This window comes from Glycine soja, chromosome 11, assembly GCF_004193775.1.
Source record: "Glycine soja cultivar W05 chromosome 11, ASM419377v2, whole genome shotgun sequence".
NCBI classification, from domain to species: domain Eukaryota; kingdom Viridiplantae; phylum Streptophyta; class Magnoliopsida; order Fabales; family Fabaceae; genus Glycine; species Glycine soja.
Genome location: NC_041012.1, coordinates 937,430 through 958,959, shown reverse-complemented (window position 1 = coordinate 958,959; position 21,530 = coordinate 937,430). Strand labels below are relative to the sequence as shown.

At 36.1% G+C, this 21,530-nt stretch overlaps 3 protein-coding genes across 4 annotated transcripts; 1 reads left to right on the top strand and 2 right to left on the bottom strand.

Moving 5' to 3' along the window:
- Nucleotides 1-2,790: 2,790 nt before the first annotated feature.
- On the top strand, nt 2,791-10,330 carry LOC114377048 (far upstream element-binding protein 1-like). 2 transcript variants are annotated; one of them, XM_028335426.1, is made up of 8 exons: nt 2,791-3,136; nt 3,456-3,796; nt 3,962-4,042; nt 5,371-5,556; nt 5,654-5,755; nt 5,860-5,931; nt 6,220-6,336; nt 8,738-10,330. In XM_028335426.1, the coding sequence occupies exons 1-8, from the start codon at nt 2,938-2,940 to the stop codon at nt 10,022-10,024; spliced, it is 2,385 nt and encodes a 794-aa protein (XP_028191227.1). In that variant the 5' UTR covers nt 2,791-2,937; the 3' UTR covers nt 10,025-10,330. The 2 variants fall into 2 exon arrangements, with proteins under 2 accessions (XP_028191227.1, XP_028191226.1); XM_028335425.1 differs by having other exon boundaries at nt 5,860-5,934.
- A 1,299-nt stretch (nt 10,331-11,629) lies between these two features.
- LOC114374826 (succinate dehydrogenase assembly factor 1, mitochondrial) lies at nt 11,630-12,718 on the bottom strand. Its single transcript, XM_028332526.1, has 2 exons — nt 12,389-12,718; nt 11,630-12,165 (listed from the first exon to the last, which is right to left on the bottom strand). Exon 2 carries the CDS (start codon nt 12,112-12,114, stop codon nt 11,821-11,823), a length of 294 nt encoding a protein of 97 aa, XP_028188327.1. The 5' UTR covers nt 12,115-12,165; nt 12,389-12,718; the 3' UTR covers nt 11,630-11,820.
- Nucleotides 12,719-13,459: 741 nt separating this feature from the next.
- Nucleotides 13,460-19,630, bottom strand: LOC114376248 (pentatricopeptide repeat-containing protein At3g18110, chloroplastic). The gene is made up of 4 exons (XM_028334262.1): nt 15,841-19,630; nt 15,510-15,710; nt 15,261-15,351; nt 13,460-14,298 (listed from the first exon to the last, which is right to left on the bottom strand). Exons 1-4 carry the CDS (start codon nt 19,422-19,424, stop codon nt 13,711-13,713), a joined length of 4,464 nt encoding a protein of 1,487 aa, XP_028190063.1. The 5' UTR covers nt 19,425-19,630; the 3' UTR covers nt 13,460-13,710.
- Nucleotides 19,631-21,530: the final 1,900 nt, after the last annotated feature.

Here is a 21,530-nt window from a genome sequence, read left to right as displayed (position 1 = left end):
AATCAACTACTAGTTAAACTTTAGATGTTGATCCACGCAACATATTAATTTGAATAACAAAGAAAGATTAAATAAATAACTTTAATTTTTTATAAAAAAATATTATAAAGATTATAATTGTTTTTTAAAAAACTTGAACTTCTTTTAGTCATAGTCATGGATCCCATACTGTCGCACCACCAAACGACGCTTAGAACTGACCCTACTTATTTCTCTCGTATTTTATCGTGTCAAAAAACCCATAGAAATTCGTCTCGTGAATTAAAATTATAAGTATTACAAATAAATTATATAAAATTTATCTTAATTTTTTTACATACATATTAGATCTTTTTTAATACAATTTGCATATCGAGGACTACTAGTTTTTTAGCTGGGCGATACACGGAGTAACCAAGTATTTGAGAATTTTATCTACTTAAAAATTAATTCCTGACGCTAAATTGTGAGATAGTTGCTAATCTTTTCCCTCTTGGCTAATTCTTCATTCTCCACCTCACTTGCAATGAAGTGGTCATGGATCAATACATCATTATATTGGGCATCAATTTGAATTTCAAATCCAAATAGTATCGTGGCGGTTAAATTAGTTGGTATTTGGTATAAACATAATCAGGTTAATTAATTTTTCCTTTGTTTGTTTTAATCATGTGTTGGCGTTTTGTGAGCCATGAACAACTATGTTTTGCAAATAGGTTGAGAATCGCACCAAATTGAACATGTTAAAAGTAATTTTCGGTCACCGACGCCAACACTATTTCAAGTCTCTTTGGATCGCAATTTGGAAAATGATAATTTTTTTTGCCTTCCCCTCTAGTTTTTGTTCAATAATTTTTCAAAAAACATAAATAACTTGTGTTTGGATAGAAAATTTCAAAAATTCAGAAAATTTGAATTTGAATTGCTATCAATTAAATTTCTTTCATTTCATAAATATTTTATTTGGATGAAGTAGTTTAATTTTTCTAAATTTTAAATTTTTTGTTTGAAGGAACAATTCAAATTTTATCACATAGGAGATTTAATTTTTAAATATATATTTAAAAAGTTAAAGTTTAAATATTAATTTTTTTTACAACAATATTAAAATTTAGTTAATAATTAAAAAATAAATTTAAAATATTTAATAATTTAAAAAGACAAATATTAATAATCACACCTTGTAGTAATATGAGGTCTCTTTTTCTTGATTAATCAAATTATTTTGGTTAAAAAAGACAAATATTAATTTTTCAATTTTTAAAAAAATAGCTCTAAGACCAATAATTCCATCTCAGAACTCAAAATTTCATACACAAGAATCTAAGCAACAAAATATCAATATTGATTATCGATAATGAATCTACAAATTTTTTTTAACAAAAAGTATTGTTTAACACAAATAACAAATCTATAAGTTTAGTGAAAAAAATAACGAGAAAAATCAAAGATTGATGACAAAAGAATCAATGAGAAAGTCAAAGAATTTGATGAGGTCACCAGAATGTCATCAAAGAAAATTCGATAGCATTGTAATTGTTCTAGTGAGGGGTTTGGATGGTAGTCGAAGTCTCTCCATCATGAGATGGTTGGAGTCAGATCCATTGTCGAAAGAGTCAGGTTGGAGAGTTCCAGTAGCTAAGGAGGTTCTCGTGTTGAAGCAAAAAATAATTTTAAATTCTTTTATTTTTCAAAAAAATTGAATTTTTGTGTTTTAAGTTAACTAAAATACCTTATTAAAATGTTTGAATTTTAAATGCTTTCTAAATGTCTAGTCCAAACAGAGAAATTAAGAGTGTGCTTTGATAGATAATTTTAATGGAGGAAAGTAATTTATTAGAGAATTTATTTTTTTTATTCTAAAATTCATTGTTTGAATTTTTTTATGAAGAATTTAAATTTTTTGAATTTGAAAACAAAATTTAAAACAACTAAAAATGTAAATTTTTAATTTCTTTTTAAAATGTGAGAAATTAAAATTTTCTTCTTGATAAAAGAACCTTCTAAAATATTTGTGTGTTTCCTTTATCACCTTTATCTTTTCTTCCAGTTGTAATTTTCCAAAATTTTATTCTCAAACTCAGGACTTTATCCTCACGACAATGATCCTCTATTTCAATAAGCACCGTTCGAGCTCGCGAAGCATCAATCTATTGCAGACGTAAGGGAACAAGTAGAACTGCACCCACCGTTAGGGAGTAGTGGTCACCACCCATCATGCGACTGAAGTGCTCACCAATGCGAAGAGCCTGAGTCATGCCTTGCCTTGTGTGATTGATTGAATGTTGTGGTTAAGTGTGGTGGTGTAATTGATTTGTTTGGAATTTGATTTAGAGACTTAGGTATTTTAATATCTAATTTGTTTGAGAATTTATTTTTTGGGATTAAAGATTAAGAGAATGGAGATATAAGCTCGTGATTTTTTTTTCACTTTAATTGATTTGGGCAAAAAATGCATATAAAAATAAAATTATAAACCAAATCATGACAGTTAAAAATTATTATAAATTGTTTTTTCAAAATTTCACTATTTATCACGTATTAATGATTAATGACTTCTATAGGAAGAGATTAAAAACATGATTTTTTAAATCGTGCAACTAAAAAAGTATTTTTGAAATTGGATGGCTAAAAATACAACTGTCCTAAATTTAAGAGATAAAATATATATTTGAGCTTAAAGAAAACATTATATATAAAATATTATTGGAATAAAATTTCACAAAAAATGTCAGATTTGCAAAAAGAAAAAAGGACTCCAACCCATTAACAGGAAAAGCCCAATAGGCCACGATAGTACTAAACCCAAGGGTGCGACTGGGGTGCGTAGGTCGTAACCCTAAAATCAGAACCAGTGGCACTGACACGAAAAAATATCTTTTCCTCTCGATCGAATTCACTCACTCATTCTTTCATTTCCCTCTCAGCGCGCTTGCTTCTCTTTCACAGTCACAGCTAATGGCGGAGGAAGAAGTTGCGGCACCCGCTGCCAGCCCCGTTCCCCCTGATAACAAACGCAAGCTCGAAGATCTGCAACCCGAAAACGCCGAATCTAATGCCAACTCCATCTCCGACGCCGTGAACGCCGATGACGCCGCCGTTTCCGCCGAGACCGAGAACAAGCGTCTCCGCCTCGACGACCACCAGGATGGCCTCGGTACCGTTTTTGTCAATCTCAACTATTCGTGGTTTTGCAATGCTCGTAATAATAATTTATTTCATTCACTATTAGTATATAAATCCTTGAGGATGATATAGGCTTTAGGCAGGAAAGAGGAGAAATGGTTTGATATTACAATGACTCCATGATAAATGCTAACAACACGCCCTTTCAAATACATTATATGACTTACACTCCTTATTTAATGAATCCCACTCATGTTATTGTGATTCTCAATAAATTTAAGTTAGTAATAAAAGAACTTTGTTGTTAAGAACTTTGTGTGTTAATCATGCTTTGGTTTTGGTCTCAACAGCTAATACAAATGGGCATCAAGATGAGCAGGTTGCTGAGCCAGGAAAAGAGACAGAGGAAAGATCCGCTCTGGAGAATGTCACTCCCGAGCATGATCAAACTATATCCGAATATCCTTCTTTGGAGGCAACTGCTAATGAACAAACATCAGCTGAGATTAGCGAGCCAGCTGATTCCAAAGAACCTCCTGTAGAGGACTCTGGACAAGAAAATGCAGAGGAGCCTTCTAAAGAAACTCAACAACAATCTAAGGATTCAACCGAGCAAGATGCTTCTTCTGGCGACAAGCAACCCAATTCAGTTGACACTGCTTTGCACAATGTGGAAGTTCCCTATAATAAGGTGTTGATTATGATTCTGAGTTTTTGTTGATCTAATAAGTGAGTTATTGTGCGAAGAATAATTTATTGTAGATTCCTAGATATTTAACAGCATATTTGTTCTTACCTATTTTGTATATTACTCCAAAATATTATCTTTGTATGAATTTCTTGTACTTGCTTTCAGCAAGATACTTCTTCTGGGCAAAAGCAACCAACATCTGGGGATGAAATAACTACACGGAAAATTGAGGTTCCTAACAACAAGGTATTTCAATTCTCTTAGATGCATGTTATTGGGCTCAAGTATGTTACATGTTTATGTCAATACTAGATTTTATGGGTTCCACTGAACAATTATCTTTGTCCAACACAATGCAATTGAGAAGTTTCCTTTGTCATGCGTTCTAGTTTTACTTCGTCTTTTGTATACTGCTAGTATCAGTTATGTGTTGGGCATATCCTTGTATGGGCTCTACCATGTTTTTTGAATTAGAATCAGTTTGAAAATGTTAGTCAAAATGTTTATCAGTGTTTGAGCACTACCAGTTGTTTCTTCTTGAAGTTGAAGCTATCATGTTTGCCTTAGTTTGAGGTTGTTTTTTTAACTCATTAATGGTTAATGAGCAAGATTGGGTTGACAGAAGGGGAAAGAGGGGAGCCCTGGTGGATTGAGTTGCCTCCTGCTTAGTGGCAGCTTGCAGTTCGCGAAAGTTTAGGAGAAGTTTAAATGGGGGTTGAACACTAGTGGAACGTGACAATTTTCTTTTGAAAAAACTAGTTTTCTCTAATTATGCATTTTAATTTATGCCTGGCCTTGTTTTGTAATTTGAGTGGGGAGTTTTTGGTGTTTTGTTACATGGATTAGTTGGTAAATTAAATTTTCACGAGTATAACTTTTAGTGGCTTGAAAAGTGAAAACCAATCAATATTAAGAAAACATCTGCTACAAAATCTTACTCCTTTTATTCAAGTATTTTATCTCATGAATGTATTATGTGTATTTCTTCTGTAATTAAACTTCAGACTGTCAAGAGACCTCACACTAGCTATGAATATAGCCAAAATACTCTTTTACAAAACCTGGGCAATCCTCTCCATCTTGAGCTCGTTTTTGGTTCGAGTTAGGTTCAATCCATTTCTAATATGGTATCAAGCCTCAAGCCTATCTAGTCTTGAGTTTGGGCCACTGTAGATGTCTATTTCTGCAAATTTCACACTTCTAATTTCCGGTTTTGGGCATGAGGGTGTGTGTTAAGGTGTTTCAAGGCTAAAAGTTTAAAATCCTGTTTAACTGGTCCTCTATACAACTTGTTTTGGTTCTGGGGTTTCTCTGCATACCGTTCTCAGTCCTTTATCATGTTATGGACTGGCCACTGTCTTCTTTTTTGTTTGGTTAAGGACTTCAATTTGTATAATTTCTTTGTCCTTATTTATGCTTTCTTCAAAGCCTTGTAAGTATTAGTGATGAAGTTACTCACATACATATTTGCTACATCTTCTCCAGAAGCTGTCTTATTTTCTAACAATGTATAATGGAATTTATATCTTGGATTGGGAACAGTCCTTTAATGGATTTATTCTACTTATGCACAGGTTGGTGTACTTATTGGCAAGGCTGGAGATACTATACGATACCTGCAGTATAATTCAGGTGCAAAGATTCAGATCACGAGGGATGCTGATGCTGATCCTCTCTGTGCAACAAGGTCTGTGGAATTGATAGGAAGTTTGGAAAGTATTGATAAGGCAGAAAAACTAATGAATGCTGTGATTGCAGAGGTTTAATATCACATCCAATCTTTATCTCATTCTTGCTGTTCCCTTTTTTCTTGCTTTTATTCTTACAATTTTGTTGTTTCATTTTGAGATTCTACAGGCTGATGCTGGGGGTTCTCCTTCACTTGTAGCTCGAGGCCTCTCCCCTGCTCAAGCTACTGTGGGATCTGAACAAATTCAGATACAAGTTCCAAATGAAAAGGTGATAAACTAATAATGTTGCCATTCTTTTTACCTTCAAAGGTTATTATTCATGTTTTATTTCTATGTATATAACCTTGAGTAACATCGATTTCTTTTATGCAGGTTGGATTAATCATAGGGAGAAGTGGGGAAACAATTAAAAGCCTGCAGACCAAATCCGGGGCGCGCATCCAGGTAGTTGTTATCGTTTATCTTGAACCTTTTTTATTTTTGTACTAAACATGTGTGGTTCAGATGGGATCTAAATTCAAATTGGAAAAGGATTAAGCTGATATAGACGAGATTTATTTTTATATTATTTTAATAATCTCTTTTCTTTATTCTTAATTAAAACATTACAGAAGCGTTTGGCAGTTGTGGGACAGAGTTGATTGATGAGATTCTTGTAGATTTTCTCCTTTCATTCTCCTGTTTTGGATTTAGCTTGTGTATTTTGACGATGTTTTTTTTTTCATGTTTTAGTTGATACCTCAACATCTTCCAGAAGGGGATGATTCCAAAGAAAGGACTGTCCAAGTTACTGGTGATAAGAGGCAAATTCAAATTGCACAAGAATTGATAAAGGAAGTTATGAATCAGGTTTGTTTGACTATACATGCTTATGCTGAGAATTTTTACAATTTTAAAGTTCAGATATCATTGGTGCTTATCTGTTTAGTATAGTTTTTATATTAATGCTCACAATTCTGCATTCTTTTGATATTTGTTTTGTGATTTTATATCAAGATATTTGCATGCATTGAATATGGCCGAACAAATTGCAATAAATTTTTTCATGACTCGTGGTAGTCTTTATTATCTTGTATTACTGCATCCAGAACCATATTTGTGCCAACTTCCTGTTGTTCTTTTTTGAATGGGAATCTGAGGTTAATATCTTGTTCGCGGTGGAGCTATTACCACCACACATTGCTTCCAAAGTTTTGTTGTTCTGGATTAGCTCTTGTAATATGGTGTTGGTATGATACTAAGTACTGTGGAAGGATGCCATGTTTTGCTCTTACTTGAAAGTATGTATCACTAGTTTGTTTAGATTTTGTATTGGTGACTGATGTTGAATTTTTTCCACATAATTTTGAGGTCTATCTATCACATCATTTGAAACTATCATGCAAAATAAATAAATACTAAAAAATGATTAGTTGTATAATTATCCATGTAAAATCGGGATCTAGACATTTTCCATATAGTGTGCATGTATGTAATAGGGATCTAGACAAAACTTCATATTTGTATGTTTGTTCTATTTGGGTCAGTGCTACTCCACAACTGTATTTGTGAAAGCAATAGAAATCATGATTGTGTTCAAGGAAGTGTCCCATGTATTCAATGCCTGTATGATCCATTTTTGGAAGTATTGTATCAATTGCTGCCATAGAAAAGTGAGATTGATCACCTGAAACAGTGTTCATGAGTTTGGAAATTGATCAATAATCCATGCCAAGGTCAATTAAATCTTCTAGGAAGATCGTATATGTGAACCAAGATGTCAGTTGCAATGTTTTATTTTTCTTGAAGGTGCCAATTTCGAATTGGTTGGCTTTAAAAATGCAGATTTGGCTATTGCCTTTTCCCTGGTGTCAGCATTGCTTTCTTGATGTAGCATAGACAACATATTCACTTTCATCCACTGAAGAGAGGTGGCTGGCATTAAAACCTCAGATTGCAGGATGTTTAATGGTTGGTAAGATTGCTTCAAGACTTAAAAATCATGATTCAGTAAGACTATGTTGTGCTGGCCTTGGTGCTCAAATAGAGCTGCTGTGTGATTTGCATGAGACCTTTTGGAAGGAAAGAGTCATACCTGGTGAAGTAATGAAGTCTGATGATTTTAACTGTGTTGGGGTTGTATTCCTTTTTTTCTTTATCTAGTTGAGAAATATTTAATAAGCAATTCATGTCATCTGGTGGTTATTGAGGTCAGGGAAATTGCCATTAAAGTAGTCATATGATCAGGGGTAGTGTCAGTATATCATGTTCATTTACATGCTCTCTAACATATATTTAACCTAATGATACTCATGGTTTAAAGTACTAGCATGTTAGACGAATGGTACATTGGTGTTGCAAGTATCGAAGGGCAAGGAAACCTAGTCACGTTGATTCAAAAATGAATTATTGATGTTGAAAGCTTAGTGTGCTTTTGTGGATCTTCATAACAGAGTGGAAGAATATTGTGTTTGATCCTCAGCGTTTAATTAGCATGCATTTTCATTACCTTTTGGCTGTTCTTGTCTTTACTTTTTATGTCTGATTAGTGATTATAGGTAACATTGACTTATTCAATATCCACTTGGTCCCTCCTATATCCACTTGGTATTTCTTGTTTTCAGTTTTCACCTTTTTCTGTTTTAAACATTTTTTTTATAGAACACATTGATATGTTGTTAAGAGGCAGAAGTTGAACTTCAATGTGTCATCTCTTGTAAGATTGGTTAGCTCTGGCTAGTTGTTAAATAGATAGATTGAGATTTAGCTCATAGAGCATTATGAGTTTTGCTTTGTCATTGTCAGGCTCCTTCCTTTTCCTCCCTTGTTTGCTGAGGTGAGATCTTTTTTCCCGGTGATAACATCAAGCATTTGGTGTGATTTTATTTTGTTAGTGTCTATTTGATTACCTACTGTGGTCGAGCTCCTGATGATGTGGCATGCTATGGATATTGCATTATTTTGACAGCCTACTGGCTACTGCATTCTATTCTGTCAGTTCCCATTCAGTTTCAGTTATATTATTATAAAATTCTGATGACTTAGTCTGTGTGCCCCATTGTTGCCAAGCAAATTTTAAATATTTTTACTTATTAACTTGTTTTGGTTGGGTACATCCTTTAACTTTGAATATGATTAATCATGGCTATTAAATATTTTCTCAAAATGGGTATGAAAAGTTGCTTTTGGCTTAGCTCTATGTATACTGATACTATTCTGTTTAAGAAAATTTTCCTTTTTACTTACTTTACCTTTTGTTTTGCTTGTATAGCCTGTCAGGCCTTCATCTGGTGGCTTTGGTCAGCAGGCCCATCACCCACCCCGTGGTGGATCTGGTGGCCCACCCCAATGGGGTCAGCGGGGCTCTCATTTTGGCCACCCAACAGCATATGATTACCAGCATCGCGGGCCGTTTCCTGCTCACAATCAACCATATGCTCCTGCACCATATGGAAACTATCCTCAACATATGACTCCAAGAAGCAGCTTTGGTTCTGGTTGGGAGCAAAGGCCTCACCACAGCTTTCAAGGGCCACCCCCACACAATGGTGGTTATGAGTATTATGGAGGACATGGGGGTCATTTATCCGATGCTCCACCATCCACACAGCTTCCCAGTTCAGCCCCCCCATATGGTGCTGGTCCTTCCCCTGTACCTTCTATGGGACCAACCCCAGCTCAGGTGAATTACAACTATGGACAGCCACAAGGCCAGGATTATGGTCATCAGACAACTTATTCTCAGGCAGGACTTCCCCAACAAGGTTATGGACAGGGATATGATGAGTCAAAGTATGAAAATCGTGCTCCTACTCAACATTCTTATGGAGGACATGTAAATTCTCAATCGACCTACCCTCAGGCTGGTGCTCAGCCTAATTACCCTGCACCGCAGCAGTTTGGCAAGCCACCATTATATGGCATGCCATCGGGACAGCCTCCACAATCTTATGGTCCCCCTAGAGCTACTCAACCAGGGGATATGCCATATCAAGGTTCCACTCCTGCCCAGTCATATGGCACGAATATGCCAACACAACAACCATACCCATATGCAGTATCTGGGCCATCACAAACAGCATATCCAAGTTATGGGTCTGCACCAGCTACAGATGGCTATAGTCACCCACCACCTGCATCTTTCCCACCTTATACCCAGCCTGCTGCACAACCCACTTATGGTCAGCCAGCTGCCCAGCCTGCAGCCAGTTATACGCAGGTTGGTCCCACTGGTTATGGATCATCATACCCATCTTTACAGCCAAGTTACCCTGAGCAGCCGGCTCCCAACAACGCAGTTTATGGCTACCAAGCACCCCAAGATCCTGGTTATAGCACTGGTGCTGCACCAGCATATAGTACAGCACAACCAAGTGGGCAGCCAGGTTATGTTCAACCCACTCCCACTCAAACTGGTTATGAACAGTCTAACACGCAACCAGCTGGTTATGCAGCTGTCCCGGCAAGTGCTCCGGCTGCGTATGGCAAAACATTGTCGCCCCAGCCTGCTGCTTATCCCCAATACGACTCAACCCAAGTTTATGGTGCTCCTCGATGATATTTTTATGTGTTAACCAAATCTTAGTATTAGCATGCTCTAATTTGATGGCTCCTTTCGGTGTAACCGGTACTGCTTCATCAAAATATAATTTTTCTTAGCACGAGTGCTCTGATGTTACGATTTCTTGAAAATCAAAGTTCACTTGGCCTGTTGTTTCCTCGAAGGATTGTAAAGAAAAATTAATCGATATTATGAAGCCTTATTTTCTCATTTGAGCTTTGCTGGGAGTAACTGGACGTGAGTTGGACTACCATTTGTTTTGAATATAGTGCTTCCAGCCAAATATTCATCAGTTATTTTCAAGACTCTTGTACATATATTAGTGTGCAAAAGTGTTTATTAAAATTAATCATAAATTGCGGTTGAAAGTGGTTGCAGAATTCAATGACTTGCATGGACCGCGTTAAATATCTATGCCTTTTGAATCAACATATTTTATAGAATTGATTCGAAATGTGAGTTTGAACTAATGCTATTTTTGGTTTGAAAAATAGATATTATAGAATTAATTTTGGTGTATAATATTTGAAAATTAGCAATCAAAATTGATTTTGGATGTGTAATTACCAAAATGATTTTAATATCCATATATATATATATATATATATATATATATTAAATAGTTAAATTTATAATATTCTTACAAAAAAAAATTAGTAAAATATTTTGCCTAGCAATTAGCATACCCGAGGGAGACAGTCATGCAATAAGGATATGGAACCACAAACTATTTAACAGGTTCATGCTTTTTTATATTCTTTTTTTTCTTTTTTATGTTTGTACGAGTTTATTGTATGTGCAGTATACAGGTCAGTGATATACTAGTTAACCGGACATAATGAAACTCATGTATAGATGCAAAAATTATGAGTTCTATAATTGAAGGGTATACATGGAACAAAAATTATGACTCGTGTTAGTATTAATACAAAAAATATTAGAAATAGGTTGAATGAAACTTGCGTCTTAAACTTGAAATCATGTTTATAACACAATACCAAATTATGTTTGACCAATCTTAAACTCAAAAGTTGAGACCATCCAAAAGTGGAATTGGAAATGATAGCTTAGGTTTCGCTTGAGATCATTGTGAATTTATAATATATGGTTATTTCAAAACAAAAACCTGCTCGGATAAATCAATTTTGAATTGAAATTTTACTAGATTTTAAAGCTGTTTTTACCATAAACCACACAAAAAAAAATAATGTGGTTTTGGTTTCGTTTTACCCTAATTGAGAGTCTCTTCACTCTTCTCTGCGCTGCTGCTCTCTCTCACATCACTGTCCTCTCTCTCGTGCGCGCCGCTTCTCACCCACCACCACCATCTCCTCTTCCCCTTTGTCCCTCTCACCCACCACCGTCTCCCAAGATCTGAAACTTTCTCCCTTGTTCAAGATCCACTTGGTCGCATGCATTTTTGGGGTGGTGGTGCAATTCCGGTGGTGTAGGGTGACGATGAGACAACAGTGGTGGTCAAGGAGGTGACGTGTCGCTGGGGAGGGAGGAGATAGGTGTCGCTGGAGAGAAATCGGGATTGAAGAGAGAGGGTTTGGGCTTGAATTTTTTAGGATTTGTCGAAGTAAAAATTAAAACCGATAATTCAAATCTAAAATTGGGTCCAGTTTTTTAAGATTTCAAAATTACAAACCGAAAGTGAAATTCATGTGATTATCCTTGGGAATACAAAATCAAACGTAAGTCCACAGTAAGCAACTGATTTTGTTATTGGACTTAATAAATTGCGAATATCTCACGAAACAGAACTGTAGTAATAATTAATGACAAGCATTTTAACCCTTACTTGAAGGGTGAGAGTAATGAAGTTGCAACGAAGATAACCCTGTAGTACCAGGGTTTTTAAGCTGATCAAGTTGTTTGTTGCCACGGCGAAGTAAGTACTCAATGTAGAGAAAATTTTTGCGATCTACATCCTCCGCATTACGCCGAAACTCTTGCGATATAATTGACTCTATCTTGCACCGTTCTTCCTCCGATTTGGAACGTGCTGCACGCAGAAACCCTCTGTATAGGCTAAGTACTTGCTTTTGCATCCCGGAAAGCCTTTGAACTTTGGAGCTTCCCATTGCATTGTGTTGTGTCGTGTCGTGTCGTGTCCACCAATATATATAGTTTTTCTGTCAAGAAAGAACAACAATACTAACGAGTATGAGTTTGGTCACATTTTATTACATCGCTTATGAAAGCGACAAACAATATGAAGATATGAACAATCCCAATCCATTGCACTATTAGAATCAGAAACCAAAAAGCCCTATTAAGGATTCAAATCCTTATTAGGCATTTCATCAAATACTTTACAGACAATATTTTTCTCAATTAGATAACGATATTGATTACCTGAAACTCGAAGGGGACGAACCAATTATCTGAAATGAATTGCTTCGGATCGAAATTCAATAGGCGACGATCAGATTAGGTACTTGCAATCCATCCGACAACGGTGCGGTGCTGTCCGGTGAGTCGGTGACCTAAGCCTCGGAAAGGGAAAGTTTGGTAAGGTAGCTCTTGGCTAGCTATGATTTGAAATGGGCTCAATAGACACAAGTATTTGGGTTACTTGGTAAACAAAAGGGGTTTCTATTTAATATTTACACTTTTTTAGTTTTTTTCCAATTAAATTTCAAATAGAAATTCTATGAATCAACCCAAACCAATTATTTATACTCATAAAAAAAAACAATTATTTATCTTTTTTTTCACTCATTTTGGTTGGTTTATATTTATTCCTCCGCCCAACATCACACAAAACTGACCCATAAACAATATCTATTACCTGTGTAAAAAATACTATTTGTTACTGAAGAGTTATTGGACTTGAGCCTAGAATTAGAGGAAATATTAGTGCCAATGATCATTTGTACCCCCCAACACTCATGATGCCCAGCGAGAATGAGAGGAAAAAAAATCAGAAACCGGATATGTGAGATTTAGCATAGGGAATTTTTCATTCTCAACTAAATCATTTTCATAAAAATCTCAATCCCATGAATAAGACTTCTTAGAAATTTTATATTGCATGCTTGATTATTATTCAATATTTTTAGAAATAATATGTTTAAATAAATTCTCAGGAATCTCACTTATGAGTGTGGAAATATTTTATTTACATTTTATATATAAAATAACATTCCCAAAAATTTTATACTTGAGAAACATTTTTAATTTCTTCTATCAATTATAGGAAAATTTTATTCACAAGTCACTTTCACAAAAAATTTAAAACATTTTTCTTACCAAAGTGATTTGAGTGAGTCACTCAAGTTTTGACTCAACGTTTATTGGTCGTTTCTTCGTGTTCAAAGCTTGTACAATTTTGATTCCGGCTAGTTGTTTCTCTAGTTTATTAGACATTCTCTTCCTAAGAATGAATAAAATGTTTCTCGACCAAAGAGAGAGATTGGATGAATAGAAAAGGAGCAATTGTGCTAATTCACGTTCAACGAATATCACTTCATTCACACCACAAACCCGGAGTTAGACAATTCTTCTGGTTTATGAACTTTATACAGGACCATACAAATACAATGCAATGAACATTTCGGTGATGGATTAGAAATGACAGTCACAACATTTTTTTTTTTGTTTACAGTTCTTGTTTATGTCAGGCAGATTGCTATCTGTACAATGTAAGCTTGCAGAATGCAGGGTTTGGCATTTCATTACGGTGCTCGTTCGGCACCAAGTGGTTTGAAAGTCTTCTGTTTCCCAATTGCATTTGGAATGGCCTGTTCCCGAAAATACTTCCTTCTCTTGAGCTTCCTGATCATCCTGATCTTCTTCAGCCGTTTGGGGTCAACAACTTTCTTGCTTTTTTCCAATTTCTCTTTCCTTCCCTCCTTATAAGCTTGAATGGTTTTACTTCTCTGATCATCTGGTAATAAAGCCAATTTGGAAAATTTCTTGGGACTCACTATCTCAAGTTTCTCAGTAATTTCCTTGAATGCTGGAACAAGGCCACGCCTTATGAAGCACCCTTCTATAAGCCGCATCGAATTTAACTCGGGGAGACTAGGAGCATCTTTTAACTCCAGATCCAAGCAAAATGGGGAGTCTTTTAGCCACATCCTGAGAGAGTGAGCCTTGGCCACAAGGATGCCTTGTCGTGTCTTACAAGGAAGAAAAGGCGATCCCATTTCCCAAAGGCATGCCTTCAATGTGCTGTCAAGAGATACCATGTTATACTCTGCTGTTCCCGTTATAAGTACAACTGATTTTGGTGACTCTGGATAACCCTGCAAGGAGGCATCCTGCCATGCAACCAAAGTCCAAATGTTAAGGTCAAACAGAGAGAATCTAGAGCTAATTAAATGGTGAATATTATATTTGTCATCAATGATAACAATGCTTATGGCTCATAATGCAATGGCACAAATTTTAATATATTAAAAATAAAACAAAATTAAAAGCATGTGAAAGAGTGTGTAAGTTATGCAACAAGATTAGGTCAATAACGGGTCAAAATTGCATACCTGCGTCTAGGTGTAGTATAATAATAATAATGCTTTTGATTTCATATATAGCAAGCAATTTTAATGTCAACTACCTAGAAAAACTTCCTAAGCAAGTGTATATGTTGAAGCAATTCTGGCAGTATGGCTTCTGTGTGAGAAAGTGTGACAGAGAAAGGAGGAGGAGGACTGTGAGATGAACTCCAGCTGTAATTGTTAATAGTAAATATGATCTCAAGCACCCAATAAAGTTATGGCGGTAAAAAGAAAATAAAAATAAAAATCTAAAACCTCATATTTGTTTGTTATTTCAATGCCCTAAGCAATTTATGAGTTAAATTAGATATAAATCAGTAGTGTTAGTGGACCAGCTTCTTGCAAGTTATGGGTTACTACCTTAATATCGAGAATCTGTCATCCTAAAACAGTAAAACCTAGTCCATTTACTAGTTAACTGACTTTCTGTGGAAAAAAATTGAGTAAAAATGCAAACACTTGTGTGGCACAGTACAGCACATTTCAATTCTACCAAGCTTTGAGCTAACATCCAGGCTTTAGGCTTTAACGACAATCATAAAAGCCATAGTTACAGTCAGAGGAAGTTGGTTTTGCAGATCTTTATCACAAAAACTATATGAAACGTAGCGCCATAGTGGAAAGCAGGGCACAATCTCAAAATTTGGGAAGTATTATTACCATGGATAGCACAAGAATGAGCATAGACAATTTTGAAGGGAACTTAAAAGGTAAAGAGAAGTCACCTGCATGTGGTCAAGCCATAACGTAAGACCAACAAGAGCTGAACCAGCAGATAGTTTTCTAAAATCAGCCCCCCAGTCCTTATCAGCAACTCTGCAATTGATTGATACAAGCAATAAGCAACCTAGTTGAGCTACTAAACACTACATTTGAAAATTATGACAAGACATATGCTGTGTTTCGGCAGTTTACAACTTCCTCCAAAAGCATATCATAGTTAAGAATTATGCTAAGGTACCCATAAAACCTACCTAAAAATATCATGGCGATAAATGCTTCTTTTGATTGCTAATTGGAAAACCCATGATGCAGTAGCCCGGAGTTCAAATGCCCACAAGAGATCCACCAAAGCATTGACAAGGTTAAAGGCTGCATTGTCTTCCACAGGTTCCAGTCTCTCCAGACATTGGTCAACTTCTGAAACTAGTGACTCAGATTTTTCTTTTAGAAGCCTGAACAATTAGAATTCATTATTAACTGGAAAAATATGAAAGACTAGATTTGTGCTTCTTCCCTCTTGACGACTCTAAAAACTGATCTTTTAACATAAAATGAAATAATAATTAAAAATCTAAGCAGTACCTGATCGGTAGATCAAATCCAGCATCTTGGAGTGCATTTAAAAGAACAATGGCTTCATTTGTTCCCTCAGACAAGGTTGCAGCTCTGATAAAGCATGTCCATATTCGATGGTCTGGTTCTATGCCTGCTTCCTTCATCTCTGTGAGTTTTTCAATTCCAGCTTTAAAATCTCCTTTTTTGAGATACGCATCAATAACAGAGCTATAAGGTAATGTATCCAGAACCACTCCAGTTGTTCTCAAGTTTTTAAGGACATTCTCGGCTTCCTCAGGCTGCCCAGATTTACCGTAAGAAACCATAAGCAAATGCATGGTGGAAATAGTGGGCTCTATCCCTGATTCTTTCATTATGGCCAGTAGATTTTCAGCTTTCCGATGATCCCCAGAAGTTCTATACGTTTTCATCATTAAATGATAAAAAGCACGGTCCAGTTTATAACCATTTGATCTAAGCTCTTCAAAAAGTTCCTCAGCCTGTTCGTACATGCGTTGCTTATTAAATGCTGTGATCAAGCTTCTGTATGTGTCCAGCTTAGGCTCCAGACCAAGGCTTCTCATTTTATTCATCAATGAAAAACCTTCTTCCGGTCTACGGTCTCTGCAGTACATTATAATTAATGTATTATATGTTTCTTCATCTGGTTTAAGACTAGCATCTTGAATCTTCTGGTAAATGATACCCATGCTTTTAAAATCTTCAATACCTAAATATAATTTAAGTATAGAATTGCAAATTTGAAGATCGGGCTGAAATCCTGCCTCTTCCATCTCACATAACATTGTTTCTACATCCCTTACTCTTTTGCATTTACACAGCAATCTAAGCATAATTCTGTAAACATGCATGGTAGGAAAATAACCAGCAGCTTTCATTCCATTGTATATTTTCTGTACCTCAAATAAGTTCCCTGCCTGAGCAAATGCTTCAAGCGTCAAAAGAATAGAACTTTTACTAATCTTTAATCCCATGTCTTGCAATTCCTGGATTACAACATAAAGCTCATTCAGTCTCCTGTCAACAATTAAAGCCTGTAATAGACCATTTACGGAATCTACAGTTGGAGAAGGGCCATCTCTCATCATTGTGTTAAAAATAGCTCTAGCTCGTTCGTAACAACCACTGAATGCATAAGCATGTATTAGAGCATTCCACACCTTCCTATCCATTTTTGAACATCTTTGCCTGAGACTCCCCACTAAGCTTTCTGCCTTTTGCCATATCTTTAACTTCCCATATGTTTCAACGATATCAATGTAAACAGATATATCATTATCAAGAATAATACCATTTTTCTCTGCATGATACAACAAATGGTGGGCTGTCTCAGGTAAGTCCATTCTACAGTAGACTGACACCATACCTTGGTACAGACATTCAGATGACTCAACACCATTGAATCTCATGTCAGAGAAAATCTGAGAAGCTACATCGAAGAGTTCATTCTGTATACATTCCTGAATAAGAGATTCATACATTGTACAACTTCTAAATTGACCAAGTTCTCCTTTACTTCTGTATTCCTCCAAGGCTGCATCTAACTTTTTAGCCTTACAAAGTATAATGATGAGTGCTTCTGTGATCATTTGAATATCATTTGGAGCATGTTCTCTCGAGAATTCAAGAAGTTCACATGCTTCTGAATATCTAGCAGATGAGCTATAAGAACTCATGATCGATAAAAAAATTTCATGATCCAATTCATAGCCATTGCTGATGGCAACTTTCAACATTTTAGCAGCATGATCATAACATCCCCCCTTAACAAGAACCGACGAAATAACTTGTGGATTCATACCACTCAGTTCTTCCATATCTCTAATAATTCTGTCAACAACATCCCACATGTTTTCCCTCACAAGTGCATGCATCATGACCTCATAGAGACCATTATCTGGCGTGAAACCTTCACGAATCATTTCATGATACAACCCCATAGCCTTTTTCATCTCATTGAATCTCAGAAAGAAATCCAACATAACTGAGAACGCCAGACGATCAGGTTTGATCCCTGATCTACGCATGCAATTAAATGTCTCTTCAGCCTCTTCTCGCTTTCCAGCCTTTGCATAAGCACAAATCAAAGCACTATACGTGTGCAAAGTGGGCTTGACTCCTGCATCCAGCATTTCCGACATCACATTTGCAGCTTCCTCAACCTTACTTGCTTTTCCAAGTGAATCTATCAAAACAGTATACGTAACCGCATCAGGATTCCTACCAGAAGACTTCATGTCTCTATAAATCTGCATTGCCTGATCATGCCGGCCTTGCTTCCCATACATGTGTATGATAGTGTTGTATGTCATCTCATCCTGGCCAAACCCCCTTTTCACCATCTCTTCACAAATATCCCTTACTTTTTCCGTGTTCCCTTCTCTAGAAAAAGCATACAAGAGAGAATTATAAGTCACAGCATCAGGAAAAAACCCTTTAGACTCCAATTCTTTAAACAGCTCCTCGGCTTTCCTAGCACGCGCACATCTACCATACACTGAAATCATAGCATTGTAAGTCCACAGGTCCGGCTGACACCGGTGAGACTCCATATCACTGAAAACCGCAACTGCCTCCTCCAAATTGGATTCCCTAGAGCAAGCACTTATAAGGGTATTGTAAGTTATTATATCCGGCCTAATCCCGGACCTCCTCACTTCATTCAACAGCTGAAGAGCCAAATTAGGCTCCATTGCGCCACTCTTCATCCTTGCATTAATCAAAGTATTGAAACTGACAAGGTCAGGCACACACCCTCTCTCACGCATTAAATCAAGCAGCTCCTTTACCTTACTGAAGCGACCATTGCGGGCATACACACCCATCATGGCATTGTAGACTTGAACCGTGTCCCCTACACTTGACTCAGCCCTGGCGAAGATTTCAACAGCAAGTGCTTCTTGATTGGCCTTTCCCAACACACCCAAGATGGTTGCAACCATTCTGGCATTGGGTGCATACCAGTGCCGCAAATTCAAGCACTCGTAGAGTTCAAGCGCGCGTTGCCAGTTTTGTTGACCCACCCATTTGACCACAAAGCAGAAATCGGTAGGTGTCATCTGAACTCTGCGTTCTTCCAACACACCCGCCACGAACTCCTCCGACTTCAACGCCAGAATGGTGTCCGTTAAGTACTTCACTCTTTCCCTCCAATTCTTGTCCCTTTTCAGTGCCAATTTGTTCATTTTTTTAACCCTTGTCTTGCTGCGTCTCCCTAAGGCTTCTTGGGCTTCGTTGTCGTCGTCGTCGTTTACAACAGGTTTTGGGGATTCTTCTTCTGGGGACTCGGAAGGTGGAGTTTTGGAGGGGAAAATGTCGTTTTGGGGAAAGTGGGGTTGCGTGGAAGGGTAGGTTTGGGAGAGTTTGAGGTGGGGCCATCTTATTGAAGGCGATGCTCTGGTGTAGATGAACTTGACGGGTTTAACGGTGTTGGGTTCTGAAGAGGAATTAGTATCAGTGTCGGGTTCAGGGGAAGTGGAAGGAAGTGCGGCGTGTTTGGGTGGAGGGTTGGAATGTGGTCGCTGAATTGAAGGAAAACTAAGTAACCCTGAACCAGAGACAGAGACAGAGACAGGGACAGGGACAGACATGTTTGTTCAGCTCAGGGTCTCTTGCAATTGTAAAATGCAACATTTATCATTTGAGTCGAGCCCAATGTGTTAATGTGTAGTGTGGAAGAAAGTGGAACTATAACAGATTGGATTGGATAGACGAACTGAATGAAAGTTTCGGTTATTCATAACCTCTTCTGTTCTGTCTTTTATTTTGTTATCCAGGAATTTAGATATTTTTTCGCTTGGCGCGCCGGGATCAGAGAGAGATGCTTCTCATTTATAGTTGGCCATGCCAAACTCTACTTCCAAGTAATAATATTGTGAGAAAACTTTGAAATTTAAATGAAAAGAAAAATGAAATAAATTTTTGTTTTAGAACTTATTTTATTTATTTATTTTAATCAAACAAAAGTTAATATATTGTTATTTGTGTTTTTTCTTTTCATTAAAACATACCATTAATATAAAAAATAATTTTTGGCAGAGACTCATATCTACTATACAAGATGTATACAATAAGAATCGCACAATCATAAATTGTAAGTAAAGTATTGCCTTGTGTTGAAGACTATATCAACTTCAGTAACTTTACTCATTCGGCTACATGATCATACGACAACAGGTCTGGTGTCAGATGCAGTTGAATCTTTTTGGCAGAAGAAACATTCACAAAAAATAAAATCAACTTTAATGACAAGAAACCAAACAGCATTTCCCTCAAAATCAACATTTTGTAATATTCTTTTGGGATATATTCCCTGAATAAACAACTTCAAGAGCATCATTCATATAAACCTCTTTAGTAGGCAATGGATTAAAGTCAAGCTCTGATGAATGTCAATTCATAACGGCAGACGAGTGACACTTCTTGTCAAAGTTTTCTTCTGCTGAACATGGATCAGAACAAGTAATTTTCTGAACCAAAGCTTGAACTTTCAGAATATCTAATGGGTGACTACTAACAGAAGTGTCAATCAGAGAAATGGATTAACATTTGGTAAAAGAAACTAATCTATCAACAAGGGAAGTAGTTGCTGCTTTATTCTTCATTTCTAGCTCACTGTGGCAAACACATTTCCTCATAATGAGATTTGGAACAGAGAATCCCATCAACCAAAAATTGGTTGTTTAGTTCTTAAGAAGCATCGTTGCATTCATCATTCGTCTCATTAGCAGGATTTGAACTAACTTCATCACTTTCATGAGGATCTTGTGGAGTTGAAGAACCCATATCTGACCTATTTTCCATTTGGGCCTTAAAAAAATCATTGTCTCTATTTTCCATTTTCTCATAACCTGTCAGAAAAAAGAAACAAAAACTAAACTTATACACACAGACAAAAGTAACTTTTGAAATATCAATAAACAAAAACATTATCAACACTTGTTGTTTTATTACCTTCGTGTTTTTCTTGTTACACCAAAAGCATCTGTAACATATCTATGCTAGGGAAGACCATCATATTCAGTGACTTCATTTCTTGCCTGAGTGATTCGTCCAGATGTGTGAAGCCAAAAACTCTAGTCCATGTATATGTAAGTTCAACAATTGCAGGAATAACTAGTTTTTCAACCTTCGGAGAGCAAAGGGTCTCCCGATCGAGGAGCAACTGTGACAAATTCTACTTAAGTATTAATATTGTGAGAAAATTTAGAAATTTAAATGAGAAGAAAAATAGAAGAAATCATATAATTCTTTTAGGAGTTGTTTAATTTATTTGTTTTAATAAAACAAAAGTTAATATATTGTTATTTAGATTTTTTTATTCCAATAAAACATACCATTAATATGTAAAAATTATTTTTAATGATTTTTAAAGTAATTTTTTCTAGAAGGTAAGACAATGGTGAACAATTAAAAAATCCAAGACCGGATCATTTTGAAGTTGAATCATCTATTAGTAGTGATTATTGTGATCTTCCCAAAATTATCCTTACTTTTGAGTGGAGTTCATTAGGAAATAAAATTTTATTTTTGTTTTTATAGATCACATATATTTTTTATATGAAGCAATCATGTTCAAATCAAGTATAAAAAAATCTTCAACTGTTTTAGGCAAGCAAAGCTAGATCAATTGTTATAAACGCTAGTTCTTATATTTATCATCAATTATTTCTTTATGACCGATATTCTTCATAATG